At 40.7% G+C, this 23,994-nt stretch overlaps 3 protein-coding genes across 3 annotated transcripts; 2 read left to right on the top strand and 1 right to left on the bottom strand.

The window, feature by feature from the left end:
* Positions 1-225: 225 nt before the first annotated feature.
* Positions 226-9,143, top strand: LOC135347291 (integrin beta-1-like). Its single transcript, XM_064545218.1, has 21 exons — positions 226-456; positions 767-870; positions 1,177-1,342; positions 1,797-1,928; positions 2,083-2,267; positions 2,980-3,069; positions 3,126-3,206; positions 4,253-4,435; positions 4,685-4,777; positions 4,865-4,950; positions 5,084-5,188; positions 5,245-5,326; positions 5,721-5,791; positions 6,054-6,113; positions 6,220-6,304; positions 6,502-6,702; positions 7,126-7,495; positions 7,790-7,906; positions 8,211-8,329; positions 8,595-8,651; positions 8,891-9,143. Exons 1-21 carry the CDS (start codon positions 411-413, stop codon positions 8,951-8,953), a joined length of 2,496 nt encoding a protein of 831 aa, XP_064401288.1. The 5' UTR covers positions 226-410; the 3' UTR covers positions 8,954-9,143.
* Positions 9,144-9,454: 311 nt separating this feature from the next.
* LOC135347290 (integrin beta-1-like) lies at positions 9,455-16,795 on the bottom strand. Its single transcript, XM_064545217.1, has 21 exons — positions 16,620-16,795; positions 16,430-16,533; positions 16,183-16,342; positions 15,699-15,830; positions 15,253-15,455; positions 15,072-15,161; positions 14,888-14,968; positions 14,617-14,799; positions 13,956-14,045; positions 13,677-13,762; positions 12,852-12,956; positions 12,673-12,757; positions 12,525-12,604; positions 12,401-12,460; positions 12,221-12,305; positions 11,967-12,170; positions 11,471-11,831; positions 10,963-11,076; positions 10,454-10,599; positions 10,330-10,380; positions 9,455-9,748 (listed from the first exon to the last, which is right to left on the bottom strand). The coding sequence occupies exons 1-21, from the start codon at positions 16,678-16,680 to the stop codon at positions 9,683-9,685; spliced, it is 2,547 nt and encodes an 848-aa protein (XP_064401287.1). The 5' UTR covers positions 16,681-16,795; the 3' UTR covers positions 9,455-9,682.
* Positions 16,796-17,948: 1,153 nt separating this feature from the next.
* LOC135347287 (uncharacterized) lies at positions 17,949-23,883 on the top strand. Its single transcript, XM_064545213.1, has 9 exons — positions 17,949-18,075; positions 18,177-18,675; positions 18,733-19,146; positions 19,212-19,736; positions 19,797-19,886; positions 20,460-20,564; positions 22,021-22,118; positions 22,178-22,336; positions 22,396-23,883. The coding sequence occupies exons 2-9, from the start codon at positions 18,339-18,341 to the stop codon at positions 22,414-22,416; spliced, it is 1,749 nt and encodes a 582-aa protein (XP_064401283.1). The 5' UTR covers positions 17,949-18,075; positions 18,177-18,338; the 3' UTR covers positions 22,417-23,883.
* The last annotated feature ends 111 nt before the right edge of the window (positions 23,884-23,994 follow it).

Here is a 23,994-nt window from a genome sequence, read left to right as displayed (position 1 = left end):
TCTTGGGAATGGTGCGGTCTGGTCTCGAGATAACACACGAGCAACTCTTTGTATGGTAATGGTCATCACGACACATACGCCCTTCTATATTTTGTTATAATTAGTAAATATACGGAGAAAGTCACTTCCCATTCACAATCATAAAGTCAGATATTCCAGAACCGCTTTTAGGATCCCAAAACAATCTATCCACATTCCTATGCAATATTGCCAATTTAGGGCCCAATTTGCTGTTTGTGGGTTTTTAATTGGCCCTTCGCCATTACTGTGTATCCTAGAAATTCCACAGCAAAACTGTAAAGGAAAGCCGAGACACAAGCAAGTATTAGCCATTTTTATAAACTTGAAGACAAGCTAGCAAAAGGATCGAGAACCTGAGAAGAACTATCAGTTGAGTATCAAGCTACAGAATGCACCCGCTACACTCGTTATTGCTGGTCACTCTGGCCTGTTTGGGTGAGTTGTAGCTTATGGATAGCCAGTTACATGGAGTGCATGCATGCACATTATTTATCTGCAAGTCTATTTCATGGCTTATAAGTAGCTAGCTAGTCAACTGGGTGTATGGAGTTTGGTAGGCCATGGTGGTTAGTAGACTTTCTCTGAATAGCATGCAGTGAGTGCTGCGTGTGTGTGGCGTGTGGAGTGGGTGGGTTGCATGTGTGTGTGTGTGTGTGTGTGTGTGTGTGGAGGGGGTGGGTTGCATGTACGTAGCAATCTGTCCAGCTCTTTTATTATCGACGCCTTTTTTCTGTGTGTCGTGCAGTAACTGCCCAAGTGAACCCTGATTTGGCGAGATTATGCAGCAGTGCAACAAGATGCAACGAATGCATCATTGTCAACTCCGAATGCATTTGGTGTGCTGATCCAGTAAGTTTGCGACAATTTGCACCAGCTAGAAATGCATTGTTGGTTAGCTGCATTCCATTGCTAGCCCTCTGGTTTTTGTTGTGGCCCCTTTGTACCAATTAGTCAGAATTAGAGTTTCTCTCGGTATAGAATTACGCTGCTTTGGTTGATTGTGGTTGTTTGCTGTATAAAGGAAGCCAATTTACAAATGTGGGCGTGTCTTCATACTAATTACAAATTTGGCATTATTTGTCCAGCAAGCATAATTATGCAACAAACATATATGGGGTATTTGTCTACCGTTTTTCTGTACGTTTTTCTGTACAGGCTTTCAATGGAACTTCGCGATGCTATGCTAGAATGGACACCTCCTTTACTTGCAACCCCACCTTCCTACAAGACCCTGAGGGCTCCACCACTAACGCTGCTACCCCACCTCTAGGGGGCACCATTCAGGTGTCACCCTCAGAGATTAATGTGGCAGTTAGACCAGGTGCGTGAAAATGATATTAATATTCTTATTGTTAGCTTTACTTAATTGGGAGAGTGCCAAATATGGATGCCAGGTCTGGGTTAAGTGTGTCATACTATGTCATGTACCGTATTGCTAATGTGAGCATAAAATATTGTATTTTAAAGCTACGAAAACATTAATATGCTTAATTTCCTATTTTCTTGATTATCAATGCCGCTATTTCAACCGAGGATTGTACACACTTTGAATATAAAAGCCAATAATAGTGCGATACAAATGTATCACACAACAATTTCTAGCAACTACAGTATGCAAGATGATGTCATTCTTAAGTCTTGCAGGCAAAATCAATTGTTTATCGTTTATCATTCCTACCCCCACTCCCCCCCCACACACACACATGCACACACACACACACACACACACACACACACACACACACACACACACACACACACACACACACACATAGGAGCCCCTATTACATTTCCGCTCACGGTTCAACCAGCTCGTAACTTTCCTGTGGATGTTTACCTCCTCATGGACTTATCTGCCTCCATGAGGGATGATCTAGAGAACCTGAAGAGGCTTGGTTCTAGTGTGGGTACGTAGGTCCAGTCCTTCTATTCATGCATTGTTTTCCTAGCGTGATTATATTTATGTTATTACTAACAGTGAATATTACACATCTTGTGCTTTAGCTAACCCACCCCGGTGTGCTTGTGCATGCTTCAAGCAATGCTTTTTTTCTTATACAGCTGCTGAAATTGCGGACATCTCCACTAACTTTAGAGTTGGATTTGGTTCTTTCGTGGACAAGCGAGTATCCCCATTTGTGTCACTGGATATTAATCGTCAAGAAGATCCGTGTCTCAGTGGTTGTGTGAGCACCTACAGTTATAGACATCACGTGGATCTGACTGATGATTCACAGTTCTTTGATGTGAGTCCCTATCCTATATATATACGTAGCTGTGAAAGTAGAGAAGTTTTGAAAAATGCATAACTGGCTTTTTGCGAGCAAAATTGATCTAAGAAGCTTGAACTTGCACATTGGCCAGCTAAGTATAATTTGAGGCACTATTACAGCCACGTGGATACTTGTTTTCATGGGAAGAGACTCCAGGGTTCTTTGCTGAGCCTACTCCGCTCCCACTGCATGTCAGCCTGGTGTCCTAATTTTAACACTCTAGGCCTGCTCTGCTGTGATCCAAATAGTCCAGGATTTCCCATAGTGCATGTATAATTAACATTGTAGGCTTCTTTCTGCTGACTCAGCTGTGATCCTAGAGCCCTAGTGAATCTGATCATGCACTACTTCCGTTTTCTAAGCCTTGTCAACTTATTTTCCTCCGTAATTGTTTAGGTAGTTGTGGCAAATTTCGATGCTAAAGCTATAAAAGCGAGCAAAGCAAAGAAGCACGTTGGCTAGCTCTACGCGCGACCTTTATTCGAGGTAGATCTGCATATGTGCAGCTGAAGTGATCCTTTACCGGTCTCTATTAAAGTAGTTGCACGGTACATGTTTGCACTACTTAGTACTCCTGATCCTCTGGTTGTTATAGATCTATTTATTCATGTCAACAACCGAGAGTTAGCACTTCAGTGCTCTAGTTGTTTCAGAAATAATTGCTTGATTTTTGGATTGTACATAGAGTCAAGTTGATGCTCAAGTAATTTCTGGAAATCAAGATTCTCCAGAGGGTGGTTTCGATGGATTGCTCCAGTCTATCGTTTGTACAGACGTGAGTTAATAATAACTATACTTTCAATATTACATAACCTCTCTCCCGCCCTGCAGTTAATTGGATGGAGGACTGTATCTCGTAAGCTGCTTATCTTCATCACTGACGCTGGCTTCCATATAGCAGGGGATGGGAAGGTGGGTGTGGTTATTACTGAGTGTAGTGTACTATACATACACACCCACACCCACACCCACACACACACACACACACACACACACACACACACACACACACACATGTACACACACACACACACACACACACACACACACACACACACACACACACACACACACACACACACACACACACACACACATGTACACACACACACACACACACACACACACACACACACACACACACACACACACACACACACACACACACACACACACACACACACATGCACACACACACACACACACACACACACATGTACACACACACACACACACACACACACACACACACACACACACACACACACACACACACACACACACACACACACACACACATGTACACACACACACACACACACACACACACACACACACACACACACACACACACACACACACACACACACACACACACACACACACACACACACACACACACACACACATGTACACACACACACACACACACACACACACACACACACACACACACACACACACACACACATGTACACACACACACACACACACACACACACACACACACACACACACACACACACACACACACACACACACACACACACATGTACACACACACACACACACACACACACACACACACACACACACACACACACACACACACACACACACACACACATGTACACACACACACACACACACACACACACACACACACACACACACACACACACACACACACACACACACACACAGGTCTGTCAATTAAATTGTATATTTTGGTGTCAGCATTATAAGCTATATAGCTAGGAAAATTAATATTAGTTTACCCTAACTATTTTACCCTTGAAGCTCTACCTCGGGAGGTCAATAGTATGACCATTACTTAATGAAAGGTGGTCCTTTGCATAATATAAATTTATGCATGATGAAAAAAGTTTTGAGCAAGCGATTGACACACTATATAGCGTTAAATACTTAATGGAGTACGTGTGTTTATATCCCTACAGCTTGGGGGTGTGGTCATGCCTCACGATGGCTTGTGTAAAATCAGTGGCAACACAGCACCTCAGGACTATAACGACTGGATCACTCTGGACTATCCCTCCATTGGGCAGATTGCTCAAGAACTGAGAGCAAACGAAATCATTCCAATATTTGCAGCTCAAGCGAGTGCACTGCCGGCTTATCAGGTGACTATCAGCACACATACAAAGTCAAATATTGTTTGAAATAAAGCTCTAAATGGCGTGTAGGTGTCTGTAATGATATTGACCTCTGTTGTATATATGTAGTGGTTGATGTACTTTGAACTTACCTTTGTATGTACACAAAGAATATACTTTGAACTTTATCCTTTAATTGACTCCACCTGACCTAGCATAATTATACATACTGTAGTGAGTGAATGTACTTTAAACTTTGACCTTTGACCCCACCAGTCGCTGGTACGGGAATTGGGAGAAGGAGCTTTCTCTGGAACGCTAGATAGAGATTCTGGAAACATCGTAGATCTGCTTCGAGACAGTTACAACGTGAGTTTTCCATAATTAATCCAATAACACCAGTGACTATCGATGCATGGTGGTTGTGATGATGATTCATTTCTGATTCATTTTCAGAATGTGTCTCAGAGGATTGTATTTGATAGACAGCAGGTGCCAACTGGTGTCTCTGTGGATATCCAGCCAGCCAACTGCCCAGGGCCGTAAGTTAACTAACAATAGCAGTCATACATTCTCCCAGGTTGTAAAATATACGTACGTACATATGTGAGTTAATACGACCTCCTTTTGCATTCCACATAATTTAACCCACCCCCTCTTCTCACGCCCACACAGAATCGTGGCGGGTGTTTGCACAGGTGTTCAGATTGAAAATAACGCTACATTTAACGTAATGGTCACACTACAAGAGTGCACTCCAGACAACAGTGGCACTGTAATGTAAGTATTTCGGCTTTCAATTCTCCGTACTTCAGCTAATTGATTGATTGATACAGGGTTCCTATTCGAGTGGTTGGATTTGGAACTTTCACCATCAACTTGCAAACAATCTGCACCTGTCCTTGTGACACTGCCACAGTGAGAGCTTAACTGTGTGCCTATGTGCTAAGTATACAGCTAGTGGATGGACATGGATGCCTATATAACAATGCATGCTTAAGTGTGATGAGGCATATGGGTGCCTATAACAAATGCATGCTTAAGTGTGAGGGGACTATGGGTGCCTATAACAATGCATGCTTAAGTGTGAGAGGACTATGGGTGCCTATATAACAATGCATGCTTAATTGTGTCCGACACTAAAACGTACTGACTGTATACTTGTGTCTGTATATATGCGTTTCAGGCATGGGTGCCTATAATATATAGCATGCTTATAATTGTGCCTATAGTCTATACATGACACATGCACATGTAGCGACGTGTGTGCTAATTATGTGATTGCGTATAATTATTCATATTTTCATTGCAGACTCCTAATAGTCCAGCCTGCAACAGTAATGGAACACTGGGCTGTGGACGATGCGAATGCAACCCTGGAAGGTGGGGCTACACTAGTGAACTCTGCCTTGATTCAACCCCGAAAAATCTTGTACTTGTACATGCAGTTCAAATTTTAAATGCCTAGCTAGCTATGTACAGTTCAACAATGGATTTTGTGGCATTTTCCCTTATGTTACTAGTAACTACAATGTATATACATACCCAGTAATTAGATCGTTACTTGCATTGTACGTATCGGCTCAGATTATAGATATTTCTATTTGCATGCATATATATGAATTGTCTTTCATGCATGGTTCAGGTTTGGTGATGTGTGTCAGTGTGATGCCACTGGACAAGGAGGGATGAACATGATGTGCCCGTGAGTTGCCCTCATGCATGCCGTGTGCAATTATGTGCGTATCTTTCCACTGTGTGCACTCCATGCAATAATTTTGTTAATTTTATTGTGTTGTGCTTGCATGCAGACTTGGCCCCACTGAAGTGCAGTGTACTAGTACTGACAGAGGGACCTGCGTGTGTGGAGAGTGTCAGTGTAGGAGAGATCAAGCTGTGAGTCTAGTTCATATAAAATAGCACAAAGACTTTATGTCTCCTACAAGAGCTCTTATACAGTGGTTTGCTTGTATAAATCTAGACTAATTATTAGCAACAACTAACTTGGTCGACCCTTTTCCAAACCAGCCAATTTTTGTCTGGGCCTATAGTTAATTCATTATGTTAAGTGTCTTCTTCTGCCTACTATGCAGGGTCCCCTGTTCTTTGGGCCTGCTTGTGAGTGCGACCGTGACGGCTGTCCCTCCTCCAATGGAGAGCTGTGCTCTGCAAGGGGAGAGTGTACCTGTACCGGGTGTCGATGCAATTTAGAGCCCAACACTCAGATGCCCTATTATGGAGATGCCTGTGAATGTTCACCTGATACTGATTGCGTTGACCCAAACAACTCCACTGTAAGCTTGCTTGCATGACTGTATACATGTACATGTAGTATACATGCATGTACATGTAGTATACATGCATGCCTGCTATTTTTCAATCCTCAATCTCAATTTAGCTGCAAATTTGCCTCTCTTACTAGGTCTAAGAGGTGGTTAGTACCAACCGTTGCCAACCATGCAGTGTGCATGGGCATATCCTTGCATGTACATCATTATACAGTATATACCTCCAGAGGTCGATTTGCAAGACAATTATGTTAATAATAGGTAATTATATATACGTGTCCCAATACACTACCATTGGAATTTCTTTGCCAAAATAGCTTTTAAGCAATATATGCTCATGCAGTGCCAGGCAATAGTATAGGAAATTAAGTGCCATGCCTTGTTCCACACTACTTTAGTTAACCCCCCCCCCCCCCCCATATTATACAGGCTGTGTGCAATGGTAAAGGCACCTGTGGCTGCAATGGACGGTGTGAATGTCAAGAGCCTTATCTCGGTGACTACTGCGAGATTTGCTCAGGAGATGATATATGTCAGGAGGAAACTTGTGTTCTACATGCAAACTGTACACAGTGTGCGGTGAATTTCTTCGCTCAGGCTCCAATGTCCCTTACCGAGGTGTTAACCATTGATAGTCTCGAGAACTTTCTGCCGAATGGAACTTCTCTCGAGTATGATGCTTCGACTAACACGTTCCGATTCCGCCTGTCCTCTGATTACTGTTCCACTCAGGAGCTGACTTGCGCCCAGAATATCGTAGTGATCAATGGAACTGATGATGTCGACTATATGATTGACAGTAAGTATACACAAGTAGCTCTTCTAGACTTTATACGCTATTTTGATACTAGCTAGTGTGGATATGCAGTATACTGACTGACATCCATGTATAGTATGAGGTATTCAATGTGCAAATCTGTTGGCCTTTGTAGCTACATGTAGACTAAGAGCGTTACTGATACAGCTATCTACATGTAGCTAGGAGAGTTATTACATATTATTGTGTGACCGTTTTGTGAGGCAGTACTACACGCACGATATAATTTGCAGTACATGTATACGTAAACATTTTCCTTCGTCTCTGTATTAATAGATCAGATGGTTCTTCGCTGTGAGTTTACTGACATTGACGGGTGCATCTATCGTTACTATGTGGGCGTGAATGACGAGACTCAAGAATTTACTGATGTGCACGTAGAGTTCAGACGATGTGAGTGCAGCATACAGCTGTATGTGTGTGTGTGTGTGTGTGTGATTTCCTTGATAATACTGACACTGTGTGCACTGAGAGGAGCTTTTGTGCTATAGTCAATGGTATCTTTCCCTATAAGCTAGGGAACTGTTTTTGTGTAATACATGTTGTACATAATTATACAGTATTATTATTGTCCGGCAAAGTACATGTACTTTCGTGCAATAACTATAAAAGAGATCACTGTATTTTCAGTCACTTGTATTATTTATAGGGATGGTTAGAACTAAATTGTGTCTCCTGTGCAATTTTCTCTGTGTAGTTTGCCCTCTGCCGTTAATGGTGACTGCCCCCTGGATTATCGCCGTGGCAATCATTGCTGCACTACTAGTGGCTGGAATTGTTGCTCTTATCCTCCTTAAAGTGTTCCTGTACATCATAGTACGTTGACAACACAAACAATGTCACGCACACACACACACTTACTTTTTTTGTTTACTCTCCAGAGCCTCCCTTCTCCCTCATACCATTGTACTTGTTTATGTGCATGGCTTTAGCTGCATATGTCTACGTAGAGTTTAGTTACATGTGAAAAGTTCCTCAGAGGAGATATATATAATATATTTCAAGTATCCCTACAGCTTTCTTAGTATATCCAGTAAAATAAACATTATTTTACCTGTCATTCCATTTTCCTCCCTCCCAGGACTTCGTTGACTCATATAGATTTCAAAAGGAGCTTGCAAATACCAAGTATTCTAAAGTGAGCCACCCTCTCTCTACTCCATACCCTAAATAAGGAGCCCATTGTTTTATGGACTTAGCATGCATGGGCACTATAATTTAGGATAATTATCTTGACTGAGGATAAAGATCTTTACCCAATCATTTCTAGTTCTCAGAGCGCCTCTAGTCTATGATATTGATATCCTATTAATTGAAGAATTGCTAGTACTATATACAATGCATCATTATGATTGTTGCCACCTTGTTCCTTTGCAGAACACGAACCCACTCTATCGCAGTGCTACCAAGGACTACCAGAATCCAATATACGGACAGTAGTCTTGTCAACTGCCGGTTTTGCTGCCACAAAATTAAATTATTGTTCATAGCCATTTTAGCGCCCTTGTGTGTGTGCACGTTATTTACTGTTGTATAATAATTATAGGAAATGGAAAAGACTTATTTTCAGTACAGTGTATACATATTATATAGTTTCTGCAGTAACTGTTCATCAATTTTTATCTTGTCATTCATGAATACAAATGAATACTTACGTATGCTCCATGCATGTGCATGATTATAAAGCTGTAAGAAAAAGTTGTACTGAGTTTATTATGGTACAATTTCGAAGTTTATAATGAGCTTAATTGTTGAGATGTAGCTATAATTATAAATTATGTTTAGCATACAGTACAGATATAGTCGGGCCTCTTGTAAATAACGCTTAATCAAAATGGCCTTGCATGAACTGACCTTTGATAATACCGTGTAGCGCGTAATTTTCATGGGGCAAGCTGGCCTCCACGAAAACGTTGGCGTGGTTTACCAGAACACATACAATGAAGTCAAACAAAAAATGTATCACCGTTTTCGAGTTGAACAACATTTTACCGCACGAAAATTACCCGCTTTATACGGTATATATACACTGTTTTAAAATATCATAAAAACCACTGTCACTGGAGCAACATTTTGTCACAATTGTAACTGAAACTGTAATAAATTATAGTGTTTAAGCGCCAGTGCCTATAATGCTGGCCGGTATCATTACATGCAACACTCGTCCATCTACTGTCCATACGTTGGGTTCTCGTGATGTGTTTCTGGACTGACATAGAGACAGTTGGCATGAACCTGCAAGTGGTATAGAATTAATGGCTTAATTAGTCCTTCCATTGTAGATTATAGGAAGCACAATGTCACCTAGCTACAATAGTCTTAGTGGAGAAATACAGTATAAAGCTTGGCTATACACAGTGGAATTTTTGAACAATGCATAATCTTGTTTTATGTAGGAAAGTAAATGTTGGGATGGATATAATTATACAGTGTTCCTTGCTTACAGGATTCTAAAAATTAAAAGTTTAATAGACTTGCAGTATACCGTATAGCGGGTAATTTTCGTGCGGTAAAATATTCGCTATTTTTGTGGGCAAGCTGATCTCCACGAAATGTTAACGTAGGCGTGGCTTACCGGAACGTAGGAATGCAGGCAGGCAACAAGACTAAACAAAATGTTTTACTCACAGAAACCACCGTTTCTCGAGTTGAACGAATTTTTTACCACACGAAAATTACCCGCTATACGGTAGTAGCTTAGCTAGTTAGGAACATTCGTTACTATTACAATCGCTATGGAAATTAACCTGATGCACGCTGCATGCATGTATATCAGTGGCGTATAGGAGCAGGTATGTATATCTAGTGAAACTCACCATTTTATTGCTAGCAATTTCTCTATCGAGCTTCCAAATTTCAAACTTATCCTGAGAAATACAGAAAGTGCAGGTCATTATAATTATACAAAATACACAAGAACAAATACAATTGAGTACTCACATGGATGAATAACAGTAATGGGATGAGTATGAGGGCAAGGAGCACCCCCAGAACAGCTAGAGCAGCAATTACTACAACTGGAGTAAACCAAACTGGAAGTGGAGAACCTAGATCCTGTGCCACAACCTGTGAGCAACCACTGCCAACTGCAGTAAAGCATAATTATATATGAGCTATGAATAAGAATTGAGTAGTGAGTGAGGCTTCTTTGAGCAACCATACAATCATAATTTATTTGAACAACCGTAGTTTTACTTCTGTATATCCAATCGCAGTACTTAATGATTTACTGGTGAACTCATTCAAATGGAGTTATAAACTGTGGGCCCATTTTCACATGAACCAATTGTGGCATGTTGGACTTGAACATACCATTCAAAGACCTCTTTCTATAGCTTTAATTTAATCACCAGAGAACACGTTATGATCGACCAAAGATTCTTAAAGACCAACAGTGGTAGTACATGTTCATGACTGTATTGGCTACGCGTAAGTGAAATTTAACTAACATCTTCTGAACTCCAGGTGTACATCAGTAAACTGCTGAGTACTTTCATCAAAGGCAGAGTAGTAGCGATATGTACAGTTGCCCACAGTAAACTCACAACGAATTGCCATCTCACCTAATATTTAGAGACAGAAATTTCTTATTTCAGCCATGACACAAAATACAGTGGATTAATTTCCACCCCTGTCAGACTCTGCGATACAAAGGCCAGGTGCCGCCAAAATCAACAGTTTGTGTACAAAAAAGGACACTTTGCTCCTCCAACGCTATAAAACTTTAAGTGTTTGACTCTATTGGCCTTACCATCTCACCTGTTTAGAGAGACAGAAATGTCTTACTTCTCAATAAAAGCCAAGACCGGCACAAAATACAGTATATTCATTGAAATGCTACCCCTGCAATTGCGATATAAAGGCGAGGTGCCAAATGTGTAAAAATGCTACCTCTGTATTGGCCAAATCTTTGTTCTCCCATGCAACACTGCTCTAAACTAAGTCTACTGGTCTTACCTTGTATCATGTAGTCAACATTGTCTGTTCCATTGATAATAACGACATTTTGAGAGCAGTTTCCTGTACAATAGTCCGAGGGCAATCGGAATTGAAAGGTGTCACTTATAGTATCGAAAGTGAAAGTGGTTCCATTGGGAAAATTGTTAAGAGTTACATTCGTAAAGAAATCTGCTGCAGTTAATAATGGCAGCTGGTCGAGAAGCTCTACTGTACAGGCTGCACAATCCCTGTTCCTTTCACACGTTTGGGAAAAGCATATTTCATCTCCTGAGCAAAATTCGCAGTAGGTACCGAGATAAGGCTCTTGACATTCACACCGCCCATTGCAGCCACAGCTACCTTTACCATTGCACACCTCCTGTACAAAATAACTTTTAATAAAGACTAGACCGAACTTTAGAAGAAAACATGAGATAAACACAAGTGAGTTTATGAGCAGTACAGGAAAAAATGTGCAACAGATACATTAGCAATTAATCTTAGTAATACTTACAGTGGAGTTATTAAGGTCAAAGCACAGTTCTCTGTTTGGTGTGCACTCACAGGCACTGCCAGAGTACGGTTGTCGTGTGATGGGCTCTACATTGCATCGACACCCAGTGCACGTACACACTCCCCTTGCAGAGCACAACTCTCCATTGGAGGAGGGACAGCCGTCACGGTCGCACCCACAAGCAGGCCCAAAAAACAGGGGACCCTGCATGCATTCACGATTGTGATAAACAAATAAAACAATGGTTGACTCACAGCTTGATCTCTCCTACACTGACACTCTCCACACACACAGGTCCCTCTGTCAGTACTAGTACACTGCACTTGAGTGGGGCCAAGTCTGCATGCAAGCACATGCAATATGGACACTCACAGTGCAGTGGAAAAAGACACAATAACTACATTGACTTTATATAATTATAACAGACAACATACGGACACATCTGCTGTACACCACCCCGTCCTGTTGCATCACATTGACAGAACTCTCCAAACCTACGTATACGGGGTCACCGTACTGGATAAATAAGAATATTGGCCTCACGTATACTGCACTCACCTCCCAGGGTTGCATTCACACTGTCCACACCGCAGTGTGCCGTTGTTGTTACAAGAGGAATTGCTTGAATTGCTGAAGTCCTATAGTATGAAAACATAATCATACAGCAAGCAGCACGTTTACAAGTGAAGTGGCTGTCAACACTCACAGCTCTTTCCAGTTCACATGGGCAGTTGCAGATTGGGTTTAACTGTATGGTGAAAGTTCCAAAGCCGAGTACTTCAATAGGAAATCTGCAAATAAACCAATCAGTATTGAGTACAATTGCGAATTATTGCTATTACTCTGATTACTAATTACAACAACATGCATGAACACATGACCTACCTTCTGCTGACAATGTTATCTGGAGTGCACTCTTGTAGTGTGATTACCACATTAAATGTAGCGTTGTTCTCAATCAGAACACCAGTGCAAATGCCCCCCACGACTCTGCAATTAAAGATGTAAATTGTTGGCTATGTATAATTATTATTGTCAACAGTCAGTATCCTGCAAAAGGGATTTCTTTGCATCTAAGAAATTCGGATTCTGGAATCTTAGAGTTAAGGAACTCAATTAGGAAGCGTCCGAAGAGATTCACAACTAGAAAAACAGTATCTATACATGTACATGTACAATTGCCCGAGAAAAAGTACATTGCAGCAGGTACATACACCAGAGGTTTACTGCTATGGGATTGGCTATATACGTTCTGATCATGATGTGGACAATAAATAATATAACATGCATAATTAATCCATAATATTTGGCACAGGCCTATACCTGCATGTGATATACACTATAACTTCATGCAATAGTATATATACGTGTATATATGTTTATGTCTCATGATCTGCTCTATGTCAGTTGAGCAAGGAACAATGGTTTACTATGGTAGCTGCACGACAACACAATTAAGGTCTAATAATTTTTATAGTGGGAACCCTTCTATAACGGACACCTTCGGGGAACATTGTTTTAGCCATTATACAGAGGTGGCCTTTGTTAAGGGGTTGTTTTGTACACAAACTGTTCAGGGTGCCTGGCTGCTATATATTACAGTTGGCCTTTCTTCAGTGGTGGCCGTTAAGAGGAGTTCCACTGTATTGATATAGCATGCACAGCCATTCTGTAACCATTTATATAACAGCTGACATTAATCAAACTTACGGCCCCGGGCAATTTGTGGGATTGATATTCACCACGACACCGGAAGGTACTTGGTCAGTGTTAAAGACAATCCTCTGAGAGATGTTCTATAGTAAAGTGTGAGAGAGAACAGTCATGTATAGTAGTCATGTGATATTGATTTCAGCCGAATGGCAAGGTGTTGAGATAAACAATTTTCCACAACAACAATACGCAAACTGAAAACTTGGAACAAATGCTAGTTCATTTCTATATACAGCTATCAGATTATGTCAACAGTCCCGGACGAAGTATACTCACATTGTAACTCTCCCTGACCAGGTTGACAATGTTGTCCGAGTTATCTGTCAATGAACCTGAGACTCCTCTCCCAAGCTCTCTTACCAGTGCCTGTAATTATAGCAAGAAGAAGTGCTCTATACAATGTAGTCAGTAGTCGTGTTGTTGTCTCGTACAAATATGCAATAACAAGACATAGTTATTCATGCGTAGTATAGAAGTTTGAAAATAAGCGCACACAAAAATACACTATAATAGTGCTTCAAGGCCACATAGCTAATTTCCTAGGGAACCATTGATCACATTCAAATATATCATATGAAAATTCCTGTGCATATACGTACATAGCTGTTGCCATGCCATTAGAAGAAAACAATGCGGAAGTATATATGCAATCCCAACACATTAATTGAGCATAATTATAGATTTTTCTAGGGTATTTTTGTGTGTCAAAATGGTGGCCAAATGTTTTTTGAGCACTTTTATTTTATTTTATAGGGTACCTGTTTATGATTTGCATGGGCACTGGCAAGTTTGGGTAACTTAACAAGTAATACCCTGATGGACAATAGGCATATCCTAGCTCAGATACTTCAAACAATAATTATGTTTGTACATGCAACAAACATACAACCCAGGAAACCAAGGATATCCTGCGTACCTATAATACGATTAGAATCACCTCATAAGCAGGAAGTGCTCTAGCTTCAGCTGCAAATATTGGGATGATGCCATTGTCTCTCAAGGCCTGAGCAACCTGCCCCACAGACGGGTAGTCCAGGGTGATCCAGTCATTATAGTCCAGTGGTGCTCGAGTTCCATTCATCCTACACTTGCCATCGTGAGGTAAAACTATTCCTCCAAGCTGTATATATTGAAGAAAATGATAACTTGAAAGCAACTGACGATTTATAAATGAACACAATAGTGGTTTCAGAACGAGCCCCACCCACCTTCCCATCTCCAGCAATATGAAAGCCAGCATCAGTAATATAGATCAACAGTTTTCTAGACACTGACCTCCATCCAATCAACTGTATATAGTCAACAAAGTTTACCACATGGAAAAACAAACAAGGGAGATATGACAATAATCTTTACGAGGAAACAAATAACTATATACATTATGTAACTTACATTAGTACACACGATTGCCTGCAAAAAGCCATCGAAACCTCCTTCAGGAGAATCTTGGTTACCAGAGATGTTTTGAAGTTGAACTTGTTCCTATATACATTGAAGTAAACGTACACTATACATGCACATAGTACTGACTGCATGTCATGTGACTCTGCCGTGTATATATTGATAGACTTACATTGAAGAATGTTTCATTGGGAGTGAGGCTCACATGATGTCTGTAACTGTATGTGCTCACACAAACATTTGGGAAATTTGAATTGTCGACACATGGATTTTGTAGAAATCTGACGCCCTCTCTCACAAATGGAGCTACTCGTTTATCCACAAAAGAACCAAACCCAACTCGAAACTCGCTAGAGATGCCATTAACGGCACGAGCTATAGAGATAAACGTATATATAAAGTGCTCCTAGTTTGTAGTGCTGTCGTTAAAACAGTGGCCTCTTAACAGTTACCTGGAAGAAGGACAACTGAGATATGAAGGCCAGGTATACCCATGCAGGTCCCAAATGAACAGTTTGTGTACAAAACAACCTGGCCACCTCTGTATAAGCCCAAAACATTGTTTCCCAAATATTTCGGGGTTCCATGCACTGCATGTACTTGTATACGTATACTTACATAATTCATCCCCAAATAATTTGAGATTCTCTAAGTCATCGTTCATTGAAAGAGATAAGTCCATGAGGAGGTAAATGTCCACAGGGAAGTTACGAGCGGGGCGCACAGAGAGAGGTATTGTCATTGGTATACCTATATATGCATGTGTTTGTGTGCAGGTGTGCATGTGTGTGGGTTATTAATATTCAACTTCACATTCACAATAATAATATACCGTATTACTAGAATATTTTACGGATAAAAAACCTGTGTGAATGAGCCAAAATCAGCAGAAAAATTGACCCTTTGCAATCTAATTATTGCGTTCTGGCAAGGATCATGTGTATTGATATTTACTAGGTTTTGCAGATTTTATTGTTGCGAATTGATCAACCATCGCAAAGTTCGCAAATGTTTGATGCTCGCAAAACATTCTAGTAATGTACGGTAATAACTTTGAATAATAACTTTGAAGTATATATTCAAACACTGATTGCCATCACACCTGGTCTGACAGTCACATTCACCAGCAAGGGAGTCACTTGAACGCTGTCACTAAGAGCAGGAGTAGAAACATTCACGACTGTGCTCACTGGGTTTTGTAGAGAGTTGCAAATGAATCCAGGATCACCATTCACATAGCACCTCACAGTACCATTGTATTCCTGCCATATAAACACATATATAATTATAGCTGTAATTATTATGCAAAATAGAAACTGAGCTACAGTAGTCGACCCCATTAAACTTACTGGATCAGCACACCACACGCATCTTGGGTTAGCTATAATACATTCGTTGCATCTTGTAGCACTGTTGCATAGTCTGGCCAAATCAGGGTTCACTTGGGCAGTCACTGCATTAATTATATAGTGAGACATGCAGGGATAGGTATATAGATCTAAACTAGCTTGCTGCAGCAGAATGGCCATATATACTCACCTTTTGTGATCAGTGTAAGCAACCAACAGAAAGTAATAGCTTGAAGCAATCCGTGAGACATGGCTAGATCTAACACATTCACAACACGTCCACTTCTGCTTTCTTTATTTCTATGTACTACAGACAAAGTAAACCTTTATGGAGCTACTGTACATGTTCTATACAATTTATATAGCAGCTATAGATCTACTTCCTGAGCTCTGAAGAACCAATCAACTCGGACCTCCCCCCTAGGCTAGCTGAGCCGGCATTGCATTAAATTTTGTGCAAGATCCCCACTGCTCTAAACCTCCACATACAGGTGTAAGATAACCAGGGGCGGATCCAGTGGGGGGCTTTGGGGGCTTGAGCACCCCCCTGGCCTTAATGACAAGCCTGAAGAATAGAATCTAGAGCTAGCTATGCACTAGTCGAGCGCTGCCGCCCTCCTTGAAGGAGGTCGGGAATCAAGCCTATCCACAGTTTTGTTCTGGCCTGTTACGCAATAGTATCATGAATATCATTTATTCTATGTGGGATTGGAGCTGGTGGAATTGTTGGATTTCCAACAACAGAACAAAACTGTGGATAGGCTTGATTCCCGACCTCCTTCCGGGCAACGGTAGAGGGCGGCGGCGCCCGACTAGCTATGCACGTAGCTACGGTTACATTATCATGGCCACACCCAGTTTATTACTGAGCATGAACAATTATTGATGAGTCATGCAGGAAACACATTGTACATGAGTTAAAATATTTTTAGCTCCCCCCTATCAAGAATCCTAGATCCGCCCCTGATAACTGTTATAGATGCCTGCTCCAGAGCTAAAATGTCTGTGTCTTATGTACCAGTTGACTGTTTTAAATCATCAGATCAAATAGATCTATAGACTAATACAGTAATTTCATTGCCATCCTTGATTTATCTGTGGAACTGACGCTGTCGACCACATCATTATAATAAGGAGCTATCCCTGTTATGTATTACGCCTCCATGGTATTCGTAGTTATGTTTTTTGCATGGGAAACACTCATTAAAATAATCATTCTAGCTCATTCTATGGGCAATTCACTGTTATCTTGTACGGTCGTTACAACGACAGTTGTTTTCGTGGACTGCTATATACCTAGTCTCTATATAGTATATATATAGCAGTCCACGAGAACACTGCAGTTTACTCAGTGATGTACATGGAGTTCTGAAGAAGTATAAATCATAGACAGTAAAGGAAAATGAATAGTCAGACAGCGAGACTAATCTTATTTCCTGCTTTGGTTTGGGGTACATGTCTATAATAATGTTATGCGCATGCTCAGTAACTATAGATCGAGTCATGCATGCTCGACACCTGGAATTGCATTGTCAGAGTTGTATTACGTCTAGCAATAATAGTCAAGATGGTTGCTCCAGTGAACAATTCTATTCTTTACCTATTGATCATATCACTCTTTTCTTTCGTACATCTACAAGTAAAAGGTAAGCAAGCATCCTAAGCTGTATATAGAGGTAGCTAGAGATCTTAAACTAGCTACATATATAATCATGCTCTTGAGTATGAGCGCTATACTTATTTGCAGGTGATCACAACTCATCGTTTCTCAATTTGAATTCTATCAGAAGCAAGTCTGTTTTGCTCTATGATCGTGTGACGTACCTCAACCAACATCGTTTGTATCCCAGCTTGACGTTTACCTGCAATGGAACTATCGACAATATCACGTTTCTGGCCACTTATCTAAATGGCACATTTGGGTCGTTTTTTTCACTTTGGAGCACTGAAGACAATTCAACATGGATTCGTCAAGGAAACCGTGTTAGAACACAAGATCATCAATTGCAATGTAAAGAAGAGTGAGCTTTGCATATTATCAGTGTTTGACGTTAGTCTGAAGTTTGAAGCTGGTTATCAATTTGGTGTGCAACTGAATGGTGGTCTACAAAGGGCGTATGACTTGATACATTTATCAGAAGGTGGATTTAGTCGTTATACTGGGCTCATGGCGGAACAGCGAAGCAGTACAACTCTCACTTTCAATGAAATGGATGGAGCAGTTCCATTACTGACCATTGAAACAGGTAACATTCACGATAAAATTATAACGTACGTTTGTTTATTTGGTCTGTTATTTGCAGATCACCCGGAGTGTGTGCAAGGTTTCCTCAGTAAAGATGTGTTTATGCATGCAGCTGCGATATTGAATTATGAACGAACTGTTAGCAATTCAAACGATCAGTTTGAATTTGAATTACAGCAGTGTTCATGCCAAGCTCAAGTTACCGATTTACTGTTCACAGGCAGTTTTGATCCTGAAGAATTAATAGATGTGTCCACAACAAACTTGACTATAAATTTGACCATTATTGATTCGAATACATCTGAAACTGTTGCAGCTTTCAGCCTCTCTAATCAAACTGTTCAAATGACAGACACACTTAACATATTTAAATACGTATTAAATTTTTCACGAATTGAACTACAAACTCGAAACGTTTCTGTTGAAATTACTCTTGATGGTGGTATTATTCCATCATCTTCCGTAGTGCCTGGTAAGCCAATTCAATGTTGTTATATTGACCTAAATTATATTGCCCATTCCATGACGTATGCACAGTTTGCTGCGCACAAGATAATGAGTATTTGATGTTCACATCTCTCTTCATTGACAACATCGAAAAGGAAGTTTCAATTGAAAGATTGCTTCTTTTCCCTGACATGACATTTCAAGCCTCAGGGAATATATCGCTGTGGACATTTACTGCAAGAAGAGATATCTTAATTGAAGAATCAAGTGAAATCGAGTTCCTAGTGTGGAGACCCTCTATAAATTGCGACACTATGAATACAGAATACGAACTAGTTGGTAGTAATGCCGTCACAGATGCTAAGCCCACAGAATTCCTGAATGTGTATGAATACAGTGTTCCTCAGAGTAATCAGATTCAAGTCCAAGAGGGTGATGTGTTTGCAGTGTTTCAGTCTGGTGGGGATGCTTTCTCTCTGGTTTTTGTGACTGATATCGGACATTTGTATTATAAACCACGACTGAATCTTATGAACAGGAATAGAGAGAAAATGGAGTTTGTGTCTAGTGGTCACTACTTGTTTCCAATGGTCAGTTCCAATATGACAATGACAGGTATGCAAAAGATAATTGACTGTCGGGTAATTAAATTTGTTGATATTTTCTTATGTATAGGAGGTTATCCTATGAGAAGCAACACTACAAATAAGTGTGCTGATGAGCCTCCGATAGATGAATCGTATCTACTTAGGATTACTTTAGCATGTGAGTATTTGTTAGCACAGAATTTTAAACTGCATGTCTATGTAATAGTTTTACCATGAATGTCAAGGATTTGTACTACCAATAGGGAATACATACAACTGCTTGAGGTAGTACAATAACAATACACCCACAGATCCACGTACAGGTAGCTTGTACTATGAACACAAATTGAATTAGAAGCAATTATCCAATCCATTTACAACTTACTGAGTTGTAGTAAACACTCTTTGATCCCTGCCGTGCATGCACTGCATGTGCACAACATTTACATACTTCACACCCCAGTTCCGATGGGGTCCGGTAGTTTTAGTGATTCTGATTGGGTACTGAAGAATTGATCTTCACAATGTGATCCAATGTGTCACAGTATAGTGTCCTATAAAAGAGAGAGCCCTTTAAGGGTGGAGGGTGGGTTTTAGGCTGACCACAAGTCAATGTACCCTAGGGTACATGAATGTACACCCTAGCAGGGTACATGGGATTTGTACCCTGGAGTATCCTGAGAGTTTCAATGGATATTCCTTAGTGTCAGAGCACATCATGGTACAAATTGATATACGAAATCTTTCTTAGGTGGGACTGCAGGATTTCTTGTTTTATTGATTCTCGTTATTGGGCTGGTGATTATGCTAGTGAGAAATTGCAAGAAAAACACAGACACTGCTGTTTCAATACCAGGTAATACATGTGAACCTCTATCGTCGTATTAATTATCTAACAAGTGTTCATTGTATATAATCACTGTATTTGAATTCTATCTCAATACTCGAAGATGGAGGTCTTACTATGCTTGTTTGTAATGCTTAGCCTCAATCCCAGGCCGAGTTTTCGCTTTTATAACGTTAGGCAAACAACTAGGCCTGATACTAGTCGCCTGCGCATGCGTCAGTTGTTCGTCAGATTCTGACGAATGGATATTCTCGTTCACTTTCGTGACATTTATATATTCGTGTACTATCGTGTATTAAAAGTCAGTTCCCGTTTTATCATTATTGGAATCGATTGGGATGGCGCTTAGCTGAAGCTTCTATCTTCTCTGAAGTTTAGAAAACATTATTTTGAAGACTGAACAACAAGGGAAGAGGTATAAAGCTTTGTCAAGCTTGTTAAGGTAAGATATTTTTGTGTGGGCCCTATGCTATCAAGTTTATAAGTATTGTTCATGTTTGGCAAGATATATAGGTAGACTATAGTTTCACCATTAATATGGTGGATCAAGTGAAGAGTGTGAGTGCATCAAGAGAATCTACGTTTTCTCAACTTGGTACTGCCATCATCAGCTCGTCGACAATGACACTATAACCTGTTTAATACGAGAAATTTAATATGTAGATTACACGTATTTAGAATGTCTACTTCTCTGCACAAGAGCAATGGCTAATATCCAGCTATCCCAACAGTGCTCCTCTTGGGCATACTAGCGGACGAGACTGCATGGTCAGTTGGAGGTAAGGGTTTAACTGTCTTTGGTTTCTTTTTAATCTTGTCCTATACTCACAGGACTGGAGTATGGCCTGCTCATTTGAGCGTTGCTGGGTAGCTCAGAGGCATCATGAGAATCTACGTTTTCTCAAGTAAAATTTACCTAAGTTACGAGTAGGGTCCTAGAATCAGAGAGGTCCAGCAGCCTGCTTGCTAAACCTTCTTGAAACGTAAATTGAAGGCATTCAATCCTCCTGAAGTTGCCCTGTGTCACTATATAATCGTGCTGCAGCACAGCTAGCAACTCCCCAGGCCCTTGTGAAACAGCTCCCTATGTGCATCTTTTGTACTCGCTCTATGCATTTTCTGTGTACAAATTTCAATTATTTATTTATTAAATATTTTGCCGACCACAAATACAATGAAAATTTGACGCATGCGCAGACAACTAGTACCGGGCCTAGTTGTTCGCCTAACCGTTATAAAAGTGAAAACTCGGCCTGGGATCGAGGCTATGTAACGCTATAAGTGTTCTGTACAATGAATAATGTTAGCAGCACAGCTGTTTGATAATAAGGTAATGTTAAGTGGGAGAAAGCCTCGAATCCACGCCGTAGTTTAATCGGCGTGGATTCGAGGCTAAGTGGGAGGTATCATTTCCGCATAGTATAAGATTCTCTATCTAGTCATGTGCTCCTGTTGATAACTTTAGGTGACCTTCATATGAGCACTCTTGCAAGGAGTTGGACCACTATTGGATATGAAACTATTCCCCCACTTCTTCCGACTCGCAATGAGGCTGAAATTGAGGTGTTTATGATTATACTGATTATTTTGTGGTCGACTTGCAGTCATGTGCTTCATTATAGGGCCCCATATACTCAGAAGTTGCTCCAGCACTACCACGAGAGTTATGTGGTACTGATATTGATTTGCAGCATAATCAGGCATATGGGAATGCTCCAGCACTGCCACAAGAGTTATGTAATACTGATATTGATTTTCAGCAAAACCTGGCATATGGCAAGGCAAGTTAAAGAAACTATATAAGTATGACCATTCTCTGACATTTTTGAAATGCATATAGGTTGCTGAGGTTGGCCACTAGCTCTCTGGCGTGGTCCACCACCAACAGACGTTCACAATTAGCTAAGAACAAAATGACATTCCTGAAAGTGTAGTAGATTTGTAAAAATGTAGTAAAATTGGTCAATAGAGAGAGGGCTCATGCGCCTCACTGATATGCGCATGCTCAGTATAATTACTATAAGTACAGTCAAGAGTTTATTATACGAAGATTAGATCCCACTTGTGTGTGTTTAGCAGGGAATTATGAGCCATAATCTCATAGTTTCCCAGGGAATTATAAGCTTGAGGGTATAAAGTACAGTTGAGCCTCGGTTATCCGAATCCCGGTTATCCGAATCCTCGATTATCCGAATGCTAGAGCATAGTGCAATCTGAGCATGCGCAGTAGGAAATTGCCCACGTGGCTGGCAAAAAGCCAGCTTTTGATTATCCGAATATTTCACTTACCCGAATGGGCCCGGGGACAAAGGTGTTCGGATAACTGAGGCTCAACTGTACATGTATAATTTTTGAATGTACAGAAATGATAATAAAGCTGTAGCTGCATGATAACTAGCTATGGCTGTTCAGTTTTTTCACTACCAGTTTCTATAGCGTTTGCTGGGTTGATGGTAGGGTTCACCAGTATCTTTTCTAGTCTCTACGAGGAACACTAAGAGCCAATGATTTTAACAGTTCTGGGTCCATGCATTGTCACAAGCATGAAAGCATGTCTTCAACTTGACTTGTAGCTGATTTGTCAATTAACTTCGTCCTCCTGACTTCTGTTTCTATCCTGCAGCCATGTTTCAAATTGCAGTAGACTCCTGTGTCTTTTTGGGAACGATAGTGTACTGTAGCATTGCTGCAAGCTGTTCCTTGCTAGCTAGCCGTACGTACATATCAGAACAGTTTACTGAGAAGCTTGAGCTGGGTGGGGCTTGAGTGCAGAGAAAGAGGCTGGGCTTATTTGTAGCAGAGCGCTTCCTGCACAAGGTGGAGTCACTACCGTATTCACCCGAATTACCGGGACACAAAAAAATAATTACGGCTTGCAGTGTCCCTTGGAATAGAGCAAGAAAAATTACGTTAAAGTCGAAGTGTCCCTTGTATTAGGGTGTCCCGTAGTAATTAGAACGAATATTTCCCCATTTAAGGTATGTACACAGCCTCGATTCCAGGCCGAGGCTAGCTCTGCAGCTAAAATGTCTTTCGTGCAGTTTAGAAGCTGTGTACGCGGGTTCCATGTCTACAAAGGTGTCTTCAACCGTCAGTGACATATTACGGTGCCAGAGAGTAGAATCCAGAGAGTTTCTAAGAGTTTTGAGTCTCTTTCGAGCTAACATGCTCTTTTTTGTTCTAATTAGATCGGGACGTCTAAAAATATTTACATTTCCTGTTGTTCCTTAATATAGAATGAAAAAAATTACGTAAGTCCGAAGTGTCCCTTAGAATAGAGTGTCCCGGTAATTCGGGTGAATACGGTAGTTTGTCCATTCCAATGTTGAAGCAAGGCCAATGCAAAGGTTTTTTTTAGCAGAAATCATCTAGACTAGCTTGTCAGAACAGGACATTTTCAAAAATAAAGCTGTTGCTAAGGCTTACTGCTTTTATAGAT

This window comes from Halichondria panicea, chromosome 14, assembly GCF_963675165.1.
Source record: "Halichondria panicea chromosome 14, odHalPani1.1, whole genome shotgun sequence".
NCBI classification, from domain to species: Eukaryota; Metazoa; Porifera; class Demospongiae; order Suberitida; family Halichondriidae; genus Halichondria; species Halichondria panicea.
The sequence above is the reverse complement of the archived record's forward strand: the minus strand, read 5'-3'. Positions and strand labels throughout refer to the sequence as shown.

Bases quoted from the DNA above. Each gene is read 5' to 3' on its own strand.
- LOC135347291 (XM_064545218.1), top strand. From the start codon at position 411: ATGCACCCGCTACACTCGTTATTGCTGGTCACTCTGGCCTGTTTGG. The intron at 871-1,176 runs GTAAGTTTGCGA...TTTTCTGTACAG, and splicing joins GCATTTGGTGTGCTGATCCA to GCTTTCAATGGAACTTCGCG. The intron at 5,189-5,244 runs GTAAGTATTTCG...TGATTGATACAG, and splicing joins GACAACAGTGGCACTGTAAT to GGTTCCTATTCGAGTGGTTG.
- LOC135347290 (XM_064545217.1), bottom strand. From the start codon at position 16,680: ATGTCTCACGGATTGCTTCAAGCTATTACTTTCTGTTGGTTGCTTACA. The intron at 14,046-14,616 runs GTGATTCTAATC...CTATAATTACAG, and splicing joins GAGCACTTCCTGCTTATGAG to GCACTGGTAAGAGAGCTTGG. The intron at 10,600-10,962 runs GTTAGTTAAATT...GCTTTACTGCAG, and splicing joins ACACCTGGAGTTCAGAAGAT to TTGGCAGTGGTTGCTCACAG.
- LOC135347287 (XM_064545213.1), top strand. From the start codon at position 18,339: ATGGCACATTTGGGTCGTTTTTTTCACTTTGGAGCACTGAAGACAATT. The intron at 22,119-22,177 runs GTGTTTATGATT...GCTTCATTATAG, and splicing joins GCAATGAGGCTGAAATTGAG to GGCCCCATATACTCAGAAGT. The intron at 22,337-22,395 runs GCAAGTTAAAGA...AAATGCATATAG, and splicing joins AAAACCTGGCATATGGCAAG to GTTGCTGAGGTTGGCCACTA.